The sequence below is a fragment of the Carcharhinus amblyrhynchos genome, chromosome 24 (genome assembly GCF_965287045.1).
Source record: "Carcharhinus amblyrhynchos chromosome 24, sCarAmb.v2.hapA, whole genome shotgun sequence".
Lineage (NCBI taxonomy): Eukaryota > Metazoa > Chordata > Chondrichthyes > Carcharhiniformes > Carcharhinidae > Carcharhinus > Carcharhinus amblyrhynchos.
Window position 1 is genome coordinate 19,079,971 of NC_137347.1, and position 12,963 is coordinate 19,092,933.

The 12,963-nt window shown below is 39.2% G+C and overlaps 1 protein-coding gene across 1 annotated transcript in view; it reads right to left on the bottom strand.

The window, feature by feature from the left end:
- akirin1 (akirin 1) overlaps positions 1-8,347 on the bottom strand; it is a 45,458-nt gene extending 37,111 nt beyond the window's left edge. Inside the window, exon 1 of the mRNA XM_080211118.1 lies at positions 7,812-8,347. Within this exon, the coding sequence (XP_080067244.1) occupies positions 7,812-8,007 (196 nt within the window). The 5' untranslated portion in view covers positions 8,008-8,347. The remainder of the gene's footprint in view (positions 1-7,811) is intronic.
- Between the last annotated feature and the right edge of the window lie 4,616 nt (positions 8,348-12,963).

A 12,963-nucleotide genomic window follows, 5' to 3' on the forward strand; every position in this document is an offset into this window, starting at 1 on the left:
AGTACACAATTAATCAAAATTGATTTACTATTAATGAATTCCCTTCTCAATAATTTTGGAGAGAGTTCCTTATGTACAACCGTAATTACATAATCAAACCAAAGGCTTCCATATGTTATATAACCATTATTCTGAGATACTTTCATTGACTCATTTACTTTGAGAGATTTCTCCCCCAATATTTGTTTCAAGTGAATAAGATCAATCTGCAACATGCTCTTACTTCCTTTTTTGTAGAGTAGATTATCCCACAAATAATAATTATTTACATGACATTTAAATAATCACCGTGCAGAATATCACTTAAAATATTTGACAAATTAAATCCTATATCCAAGGTCTTCGCAAGGGCCAGTGCTTTACCAAAGTACCTTTAACAGTATTTTTATTTTCTTAACTTCCCAAACTAAAGGGAAACATCTCCTATTTTCACCCAGCAGAAATATTATGGAACCAGAAGCAACAGAGGAACAATATATGTGAAGCACCTCATGAGTTTCATGTACTGCATTCATCCAGTTTTAATTCAAAAATGCTTAAACTACTGCAACGGTTTCCAATTTTTTCAGCTCAGTGGATCTCTACAAAAAGAGACACATCTGGGGAAACATTTTAAACTATTCTAAGATCCAAAAGACAAGTGTTATGTTTGCAGAAAGCATCAGGCTCGAAAGGCCAAATGGCCTACTGCTGCTTCTAGTTTCTATAACAGAAGCAGCTCAGAATAGTTGAATTTGACCACAAAACTTCTATATACAAGGACCCAACTTGAAAACATTTACAGCCTAAAAACAATACTTTAGCTTCTCATTGAAGCAAAGTTAATCTGTGATTCGATCAAAATGCAAATTAAATTTAAAAATTAAAAGAACCTTTGCACCTATCAAAATATACAGAAAGACTTTATGGTGTGCAGTGGTGTCAACATACAGGTTCGTCCAGTTCGTTCATACTCGATTTCTTCACCATTAAATTACTGACCGTTTCTACATGGTCACTTGGAAGTGAACAAAAGAAACCACTGCTGCCATGCAACATAGCTGCGTTTTTAAAAATTTATGGGTTGTGGCCTTCACTAGTTCAGCCAGCATTTAGAGGGATATGGGCCAAATGTGGGCAATCGGAATTAGCTTAGGGGTTTTAAACAAAAGGACGGCATGGACAAGTTAGGCCAAAGGGCCTGTTTCCATGCTGTAAACTTCTAATGACTATGAGATAAACAGAGTTACATTTCAAATCCACATAGCTTCTTCAAAGAAGCATTAAATCTGTTTCTCTCTCCATAGATGCTGCCTAATCCTAATCCTTTTTCTTGGATATCGATCCATTTCTCCCTCTATAATTGTCGTTCAATTTAAATTTAATTATGGAAAAGTTTGCAAACGTGAAATCTAGAAATCGTACTTTAACAAGATCTTTAAATCCAAACTGATTGGGTTCATCAGGTATATGTATCTAAAAACTAATTTGACCTGGTTTCCATTTTTACTACTAAAGTAGTATACATGGCGGTGCTGTGCTGCCAGTCTGGGTGGGCTTTCCAATTGAGTCCACAGGCCTAAGAACGAGCTCATTGTCCTTAGCATGACAATGAGTGCTTGGCAGCCAATTTGGAGTGGGACCCCCATATAGGTCCGACATTAGGGTCTCAAGACCTGCTGGAAAATACAGCCCATCATTAAGATGGGATCTTGTTTTTCTCTCCACAGATGTGCCAGATCTGCTATATATTTCCAGTATTTTCTGTTCTGTCAGATTTCCAGCAGCCATAGTTTTTATTTTTGAGTAGTTAAGCAACCACAATGAATAAATTAGAAGTTTCAATCTAAAAGAAAGGCTTATAGAAAAGCATGGAAATCTAACTAGAAAAAGTAACAAGGATTTCAAAAGTAATGAGGTGTAAAAAGGGATTGCATAAGAAGCTTGCTAGGGATATTGAAGCTCACCACATATTTTTAAGAAGTTCATAATACATAAGAAATGGGAGACTTAAGAGCGCGCTGTGTATATTTTTACACAGTAGAGCAAGAGGACAACAAAGCAAAGGCACAAAAGAACGTAAAAACAAGTTGGGGGAGGAAATCAGAGATAGAATGACTGGACATTTGGGCGTGCATCAGCTGATCAAAAAAAAATCACAACTCCATGGCTTAACATGCATTAGTTTTTATTTGTGGGTTGCTAAAATTTGTTACTAAAAAGAAAGAATGCATATGGATGTTGTCAATACTTGAAATTAGAGGCAACCTTGTGAAATAGGTCAATATTGATTGTCTAGGAGGTAGGAGAAGTGTAGGACATATTCTTCAATTGACAGCATGTGCCAAGTGCCTAATCCTAGAACCAATACTGGGGCATCTACACCATGTATCAGCAATGACTTAGTTAACTTAAATTTGCAGTTGAACATTAAGTGAAGATTACTCAGGGGCACAAAGTGAGCATACCTGATGGAACCCAATACAGGGGACTGCATTCAGTCAATCTGGAAATTCTAATGGGAACAGACTTGGAGCAGTGGAGGAGCAAAAACATTTTGGTGCACAAGTACACAAATCATTAAAAGCTAGTGCACAGAGGAGAAAAGTAACCAGAAAAGACTAAAGGAATGTTAGTATTTATCTAGGAAAGAATTCAATAGAGGAAGGTACGCTTCATTCGCACAGAGCCTCACTGGAATACTCAGAATCCTTACAGTGCAGAAGGAGGGCACTGGTCCATCAATCACAATCCCACCCAGGTTCTATCCCCGTAACCTCACCTATTTACCCTGCTAATCTCCTGACACTAAGGTGAATTTAGCATAGCCAATCTAACCCGCACATCTTTGGACTGTGGGAGGAAACCAGAGCACCTGGAGGAAATCCATGCAGACATGGGGAGAATGTACAAATGCCACACAGTGACCCAAGGCTGGAATTGAACCGAATCCCTGGCACTGTGAGGCAGCAGTGCTAACCACTGTGCCACCATGCCGTTTTATTGTTTGGAGTACGGCGCCCAAACTGAAAAAAATATGTTAATCCAGAGGGGGTCCAGAGCAAATTCACCAGTTATACTATGTTGAAAAGCTAGAGTACAGGCTGGATAAATATAATTTATATTCTTGAGATTAGTCAAGAACTAATCCAAATCAAATTTTTAAAGTTTAAAAAATGTTTTGATATGGCAGATGGAGAAATAACATTCTGGAGCACTACAAAAAAGGGTTAGGATACTAAAATTCAAGCTAGGCCATTTAGGAACGATATTAGGAAGTATTTTATTTCCTCCATAGAAGAATAGTGGAAATATGTAACTTGCTCCCCAAAAAGACTATTAGCTTCTTGTTACGGAAGGGACTTGGGATAAAGTCTGATATAGACTGGAGGTCCCATTTAGCTGAGATCTAATTGAATCATTGAACCAGCTCAAGAGGTTCTTAAGTTACTAAATCATTTGCATCTTTAATGCTAAAAAAAAGAAAAACAAAATGTGCTGTGAGGTAGCAGTATTAGCCATTGTGCAGTGATGAATTTTGTTTTCTTCCATACTTAAAAAATGTTGAAATACAAATAGCTGCAAACCTTGTGTTAAATATACCAACACACTGGCATGCAGTGTACACATTCCTCTTTTTACAATTGTACTGATCAGAAACCCTTGGGGGTCAATTGTTTTTCGGTCTTCAGATATTTTCAGATTACCGCATATACTATTTCTGCTGGCTATAACCTACATAGAATACCTACAGCGCAGATGGGCTGAATGGCTTCCTTCAAGTCTGCAATCAACTCTTAACCAGGCTTATCCCTTAACGTCCATGTGTTTACTCCATGAATCGTCTAACCTATATATCTTGAGACACTAATGGGCAATTTAACATGGCCAATCAGCTGTGGGAGGAAACTAGGGCGCCCAGAAGAAACACATGCAGATATGGGGAGAACATTCAAACGCCACATAGTCACCCGAGGTTGGAATCGAATCCAGATGCCTGGCACTGTGGCAGCAGTACTAACCACTGTGCCATCATGCCACAAGAAATAACTGATCTCCTATTGCCAACCTACATCCTACTTCTCATCTGTTAAGACTTATTACACCTGTAGTATATTGTATTGCTTTAGTAACACAAATTAGCTGCATAGCAAAAGTTTATTACGTAGCCATTCAAAAAGAGCATTCGATTTTTGAATGTGGATAAAGAATACTCGACCTGTAGTAAAATTATAGATTTATCCTTACATATTATCTTTGCTCCAAAAGACAGTATTTTCCTCATATAAAAACCTAACCCACTTGTTGTTCCGTTCCAATTCTTGTACCATGCTGATTGAATCTATAGTAGAAAATTTCATCTTTGAATGTTGCTTAGCAACAAGCCTTTATTGATCACATCATTCAAAGTATACAAGGCAATTTCTGCTGTCATAACAACAAAGTATCCCCAAGTTAGATAAGAATTTCACATAAATTGAAGTAACCCAAATAAAAATAGCTGGTAACAATGTCTATGCAAGAAACAGGAAACTCACAAGCATGATCCACACTGAAGGATCTTTTTCAAAAGAACCTCAAAAAAACCACCACAATCACTTTTTTTTTTGTACCACAACTCATTTTACTAATCCAATACTGCAATGTAAAAAGGCTAATAGGCTAATATCAGAGGACAGGGAGAAAAACACTTAAATATTTTAATATCGAGCGCAAGGATAATGTTTCAACGTCACATTTTTAAAATCTGTACACGTACTAAATTTGTGTACAAGAAACTGATTTTTTTGCATCTATTTTCCACTGTATTTCATTTATTCAAGCCATTATTCTGTTTAAAGCAAGTCTAACTGAAGTTTCAGAGATTATCTCAGTATTCCCTTCAAGGACAGCACAAGAAAATGGATGCTGTCTTCATTATTCATGATACCTATCCATTTGGCTTGCCAAATGGATTACGCTCATGCTAAAATAATTGTCCCACATTTTACTGACATAGCTAAACAAACCAAATAGTTTATTTTTAAAATCCTGTAATCATTATCTTAAGTAAAAAGTGAAATTGGCACTTAAGGAATTTGTTATTTTAAGATTTTTGAAAGAGCAACGTATCAGATGGCAACAGGAACCATCATCACATTTAAAAATGTTTGGCTATACACCTTAAATGTCATATCCTACAAGCCTACGGACCAAGAGCTTAAAAATTGGAATTAAGCTATATGGCTGGTTTTGTTTTGCTGGAGCCTCTGCTGTAAATTTTCTATATAGGTAAAACAACTAGAAGTCAGTACATTTTAATACTCTCACTTACTCAAAATAGTGCAATTTCATATATCAGACTTTGATACTGTACCAACTTGTATCACATTTACTGTGGTTATGAAATCTGCTTATTCAACCAGCTGAGACCTTAGTTTTAAAAGATTAATCTAAAGGTTAATGCAGGAGGTGGTGTAAAAATCTTCTCCAAGCAGGTACTTGGCCCTTTGAACAGTCACAAATGCAATGGTGCCTAACTCCATAAGAACAAAAATGAGCACATTTTTCTTCATAATTAACATCCAAACAAATCAATTTTAAATGTTGTCTTCGGAATTGAATATTATGAACCCAAAATAATCCTCATTCCATACACTAATTCGTCATCTACAAAATTGTACACAAAACAATCTCGTGGAAAGCTTCATAGTCTGTGAAGTGATAAAATGTGCATTTAATAGATACACAAGCTCTCGCATCCCAAACAGACCCAATTATTTTTCCAAGCTGGGACTACGAATAATAGCAATTATTTTTGGAACTAAAATTTTATGTATGTTAAGCATTTGGTTTATTTGCACACTTATGGGAAAGTCATATTATACTCTATTCAGTAGGAAAAATAAGCTATCCAAGCATAACGTAATTTGCATCATCTCGTGTCTTTAACGCAAGACCCCAAGACACTTTGTAGGGGAACAAATAAATAATTAAAAAAGGTCTGGCAAAATAGAAAATCATTGAAGTCGGAAACAGCAGTTAAAGCAATGTCAGAATCTCAGTTAAAATAAATTTCATCTATTATGATTCTGTATTGCGATCATTGCAGGATCGAAGACAAACTTAGGAGATTGGAAAAATACAGTTCAGAGTGTAGGGCAGGGACCACAGAGAAAGCAAGATGGCTTTTGCAAAAAATAGAGATCCCAAGAATAACCAGACTATTATTCAAAATGTTAAATGATAAATCATTTAAAATTAATATGTAATGTGTTGACATGGATTCACTGAGAAATTCTCAATGAAATGGCATTCCAAAACATCAAAAGTGGTTTCCAGAGATAAAAAGATAATAAGCGTTATTAATTCTGGGAAGCATATTAATTTGTTTTAGGCACCTAGTGTCAGCATCAAGCACGGTCATTTCAGTGATAGCAGACAGGAAAGGCTCTCTGCTCCACCAACATTCTAACATCCAACAAACATTCTCCGCCTCTTCCTCCTCTCCCTCCCATCCATTTGAACTGACTGGTGTCCAATTTGAGGTGTGGGAGATGGGGATAATACCGTCGAGGAAACAGGCAATTTAGCTTACCAAATCTGTGTTTTGCATTGACTTCACCCAGATAATTTTGTAGCATGAATGCAAGTCACAGATCACAGTACGAATTAGATCAGGAGAGTTCATCACAGATTTAAACTTCTAAAATATTGTACTGAAGCATAACATTTTGCACTCAAAATTGATACAAGCAGATTAACTATAACCAAACCAAGTGGCACCGCCACTTCAGATTCTGCATATATAATCAAATGATTTGTCTTTAGTTTACTTTGCAAACATTTGAAATGCACTTATCCACACAAAAGCCCAAACGTTAGTCAGTAAATATATTAAAACAGTCCATCACAGTTTATTCCCTCACCCCATTAATTTAAAAAATACCTACTTCCTGAAATACCCAAGAAATCAATATACCATGGATTCATCAAAATGCTCTAACTGAAGTTTAATGCCATTAAAATGCATATGAATGCCCAAGATCTTTGTTTGCAAACCAAACCAAAAGTACCTAAAGATAGACAATTACATTAGTTTTTGGTAGACTATCTACCCTCACCACATAAATTGCAAATTAAATTTCGTTAAGTGCATTAACTGTGTGGCTGGTACAGGAGCAGCACAATAATTTAGCAAAACTGATTGTCAGAAGACGAAAGTCTTCTTGATTTGAGACAACTGGCGGTTGTAAAAACTGTACAATGCATTTTTTCCATAAGTCATAGTTCCTGTGTTAAAAATATGAAAAATCACTGTCCCAGCAATTAAAGGCCAAGATCAGAATTGGTTTTTCACATCACAAAGAATTACAACACCCTGAAGTATAGCCATAAGGAATAGGGCCTTCATCACTTAACCTCTCACGATTTTTTGGGGATCCCTTATCGAGATTTGTCGCCCCCAAAATAACTAATAGCTTATAGAACATCAAACTATTAACATATTTCAAAAGTCAGAAACCACAGATATATTTAGCAGCCACCAAATGCCCCCTCCTCTTGCTTAAAGATGGCAGCCGTTTGAAGGGGTGGCTATAAAAAAAACAATCGTTTTCTAGTTTCATATTGTACACAATTCGGAGCTATGTTTGATGGTGGTGGCCTATCGAGTTTCTAATTGTAAAGCTGCAGTAGGTCCAGCAGCAATGAAGCAGATTGTGAAACAAAGACTAAACGAATTCCCCAGGAAGCTGCACCTTTAACACCCTATAACAATCGTCACTTTTATTGCCATTGTCTGGCTTTGCCACTGCCACACCACCATCCCTTCTTTCATCTCCTCCCGTTACCTGGTGTGAGCCGATGTGCTGACGAGCTCTCTCCGCCAAAGGCCGCCGGCTCTGTCTTCAGGTACTTCTGGGGCGACGGCGCCCCGGCGCCGGGCCCTGTTAAAGGCATACACCGCCTCCGCTTAGGGGACTGGGACTGGGGGCTGAGTAACGCGTCAAACTCGACGCTTCTTTTCAATGTAGCCCCGCACGCCATGATCCGCCGACACCAAGGCTCACTGCGACCGAACTCCCCCCACCAAAAAAACCCAAAGGGCGAGGGCAGGAACTAGACTCGCTCTGTGTGTGAGGTGGGGGAAGAGAGATAGAGAACCTGCCTTCGGGGTAGGTACGAAATAAAACGTATCGATCGAACCTTTTGAGCTTTAAGTAAGGAAAGGTTTTTAAAGCTCCAGAACGGCAGAGCGAGGCCGCCCTATTTGTGAGGCGCTTTCTCCCTCAGCCCCCTCGCAGCTTTGGCTTTTCAAACAGCAATGGCGTCTCCGGCCAAGCAACCAGCAAACAGCCTGACTGACTGCCTGACTATCAGCAGCGTCACAATGTGGACACCGCCACTCACTGCCCCTGCTGGGGGGAGGACCATTCAGCACAAACTGCACCATGCTCCACTCAATCTACCCACTGATCAAAGCCACCCCACATAGGCAGCAGAAACACAACACCATTCACGTTGCCGAAGTACAGTTCGCTCGCGTTTCATCTTCCTTCATGTATTCATCTCTCTATTTAAAGGGACAGTATCCCTTTTTCTTTGCAGGCCTGCATTAGCCGAACATCGTAAGAAGTCTCACAACACCAGGTTGAAGTCCAACATCAACATTGAAAGTCCTCACTGAAACAATAATGTGACCTGAGCAGCTTTCACAGACTTGAGCTTTTGAATATGAGAGTTCTGCGACCCATCCTGCTGATAGAACTTATTTGAAAATTGTGTCTGCAAAACTGACCGGATGCTATTTTAAAATATAGATCTTATGTAGAACAAATAAAAACTTCATCAGCTTTTAAATTATAACTTCCACTCATCCTCGAGAAGTGATACTTAATTTGACTTAAAAACTAATAATTGGATGGAATTGCAAAAAATATTTTTGGTATTGGAATAAAGCTTACATGTTTCTAAATGTGAATATGTTAACTTGCTTATGAAGTGTTTATTTTGCATGTATTTGTAACAAAATTTATTAAATGTCATTTTGATATTTTCTTTTTGTCTCAATTTTTTTTCTGAAAGTGATCAAGGAATGTATACAACCCCACAGTCGTCAGCACCTCTCCAGATGACAGGTACAACTATTCAAGTGGCAACTGTCAACAAATTATCTAATAATGAAGGCCATCACAACCAAGCCTATCTTGTCCTCAACCAACATTTGACCTTCCAAACCTGAATCCCCTGAGTACAAATATAAAAAATAACTTGTTGTTGTTTTCTTTTTTAAAAAAATGGCATCTCCAACCAGGAATCACTAATATTAAACATTGCATCAATTTAGAAGAGCAACACAGTAATGCTCCTCATTATTTTCCACTCTCCAGCTGAGCTGTGGTGGAAGATGTGATACTAACTACATTTATTGCTCTCTGTATTAGTGACTCTATGTCTATGAAATTAGGTCAGACTGTTGGTGAGCAGGAATCTACTGCTGTAGTATTACATAAGAACATAAGAAATAGGAGCAGGAGTAGGCCATCTAGCCCCTCGAGCCTGCCCCGCCATTCAATAAGATCATGGCTGATCTGTCGTGGCTCAGTTCCACATTCCCGCCCTCTCCCCATAACCCTTAATCCCCTCTCTTATCAAAAACCCATCAACCCGCATCTTAAAAATATTTAGCGAGGCAGCCTCCACCACTTCAACGGACAGAGAATTCCAGAGATTCACCACCCTTTGAGTGAAGAAGTTCCTCCTCAACTCCGTTCTAAACCGCCCCCCCTTTATCTTGAGGCTGTGCCCCCTAGTCCTACTATCCTTTCTGAGCGGGAAGAGTCTCTCCACCTCTATCCTATCCATCCCATTCATCATCTTATATGTCTCAATGAGATCTCCCCTCATGCTTCTAAACTCTAACGAGTACAAGCCTAGTTTATTCAGCCTCTCCTCATAGCTCAACCCCCTCAACTCCAGTATCAGCCTAGTAAACCCTCTCTGCACTCCATCCAAGGCCAAAATATCCTTGCGTAAGTGCGGCGACCAAAACTGCACACAGTACTCCAGCTGCGGCCTCACCAATGCCCTATACAGCAGCAGCAAGACCTCCCTACTTTTATATTCAATCCCCCTCGCTATGAAGACCAGCATCCCATTAGCCTTCCTGACCACCTGCTGCACCTGCAGGCTGGGTTTTTGCGACTCATGCACAAGGACCCCGAGGTCCCTTGCACCGTCGCCTGCTGCAGTTTTTCGCCACGTAAGTAATAGTCCTTCCTACCATTCTTCCTACCAAAGTGGACCACCTCGCACTTGCCAACATTAAATTCCATTTGCCAGTTCCTGGCCCATTCGCCCAGCCTATCTAGATCCTTCTGCAGACTCTCCACACCCTCCGCGCAATTTGCCGTTCCACCAATCTTGGTGTCTCTAATGAAGCTGCTCAGCAATCCTGCCAGAGTAGCAAGAGTACTACACATCGGATTTTTAATAAAGTTACTGATAAGTATTTATCACAATACTGTATTAGTGAGCGTGGTGACTAAAATGCAATCTAATGCAAAATTCTGCAGTAATAAATAATAGCTAGTCTAATGTTTCCTGTCACCCATAAAGTTGCAAGTGGCAGGTGTTTAACTGCTTATGGAAACTCAAATAAAGATAATGTAGATGGGCTGTGAATTGTTACAGTACATCAATGCATTTAAACTTTCACTATTTGCAGCACTAATCAATTAATTGTTGATTAACATCAAGACTCTAGTTATGACTAGTATGATAGCATTCTAAGTTTTCTAATTGATCTGTAAAACTGAGGTAAGTGCATAAGCATAATGTTTCTTTATTGCACAATTTCTCTTAAAGGGTTGGAATGATGATATTAGCAGTTAATAAATCATGCAGTAATTTTAAAAATAATTTTGTTATTGATATGCCTGAAAAAGGTGTATGTTATTTTCTTCAAATTTTTTTAGAGTCTCAAACAGTAAAGAGAACTGGGAAAAGGTTGGAAGGTTAACCCTGTTATGTTCTGCAGCATGCCACATCTGCTGAATATTTTCAGCTTTTTCTGTAATTGTTTGTATATATTTGAGTAATAATTTTGTTTCAAATTCTAAACATTGTGTGAGTTCTCTTGTGATCTTACCACACTCAAAAGCTGAGATCATGGTGTGTTACAGCTCACTGGCAGCATGCACTTTTATGGGCATGTTGTGGCCTGGGACTAGAGATGGCAACGGTAGAGGCTTCAATGTTCTTTCCAACACGTGGCTGACCACCTACCATTGACATAATTGGAATATTGATACTCAGCCCGTTTGGCTGTATTATGAATGCACCTTCTTTAGACATCAAATCCTGGCGTGGGTCTCAAACCCAAGTTTCCAATTTAGTGGTGGGGACAAAACCCACAGCACCGCAAGACTTCTTGAGGTAATCCTGTACCTCAAAACATTTACCAAACAAGATTTGCTGTTCATTTACCTTGGAGTGTTATAACTATTAGATAAGCTATTAGAAGTTACATTTTTCAAGATTAAGTGCAGTCTCCAGTTCTCCCAAATTCTGAGCAATACTGTATTCAGTGTAGACTGCAATGGCCTAAATGTGTGCCCATATGGAGTAAAGCAAACCTTTCCAGTGCATATTTCTTTCTCTAGCTTTGTTTGCAATCCTGTACATAATAATTCTGTGACTGCAGAGAACCAATATTGATGAAACAGTATTCAATATTGATCAATCATATTTATCCGTGGCATCTAGAAAGTTCTTGCACTATTGAACATTGTGATAATTATAAGGTTTTGTCTTAGCATTAATTCCTTAGAGACCTACTGTGATTGAAACCACAAATTTCAAGTCCATTCACCAACTTTTAAAGATAAGGGGGGCTAAATTGAATATCACCCAAAAGTAGGTGTATGGTTACCCCATACCTGTTTAGCGAAATGCTTGCAGTCCACTAACTTTGTGTTGCCTGTGCATTTTGAACTATTGCTGCATGCAGACAAGTGCTAACCATGTTGTTCATTGGCTGTATATTTTAGTAGAAGGCCCAATATCATTATTTGTTAGCATGACTTATATTGACCTGCACTGCTTAGCTACCCTGCACCTGTCATAAGAACATAAGAACATAAGAAATAGGAGCAGAGTAGGCCATCTAGCCCTTTGAGCCTGCCCCACCATTCAATGAGATCATGGCTGATCTGAAGTGGATCAGCTCCACTTTCCCGCCTTCTCCCCATAACCCTTAATTCCCTTGTCTGTCAAAAACCTATCTACCCGTGACTTAAATACATTTAGCGAGGTAGCCTCCATCATTTCAACGGGCAGAGAATTCCAGAGATTCATCACCCTTTGAGTGAAGAAGTTCCTCCTCAACTCCGATCTAAACTGCCCCCCCCTTATCTTGAGGCTGTGCCCTCTAGTCCTGCTGTCCTTTCTAAGCGGGAAGAATCTCTCTACCTCTACCCTATCCATCCCTTTCATTGTCTTATACGTCTCTATAAGATCCCCCCTCATCCTTCTAAACTCCAGCGAGTACAGACCCAGTCTATTCGGTCTCTCTTCATAGTCCAACCCCCTCATCTCCGGTATCACCCTAGTGAACCTCCTCTGCACTCCCTCCAAGGCCAAGATATCCTTCCGCAAGTGCGGTGACCAAAACTGCACACAGTCCTCCAGCTGCGGTGTCACCAGTACCCTGTACAGTTGCAGCAAGACCTCCCTACTTTTATATTCTATCCTCCTCGCTATAAAGGCCAACATTCCATTCGCCTTCTTGATCACCTGCTGCACCTGCAGACTGGGTTTTTGCGACTCACACACAAGGACCCCCAGGTCCCTCTGCACCGTAGCATGCTGCAGCTTTTCACCCTTTAAATAGTAATCCCTCCTACTATTATTTCTGCCAAAGTGGATAACCTCACACTTGCTAACATTATACTCCACATTATACTCAACATTATACTCAGAGAGAAAATGCCTTGAGTCTGT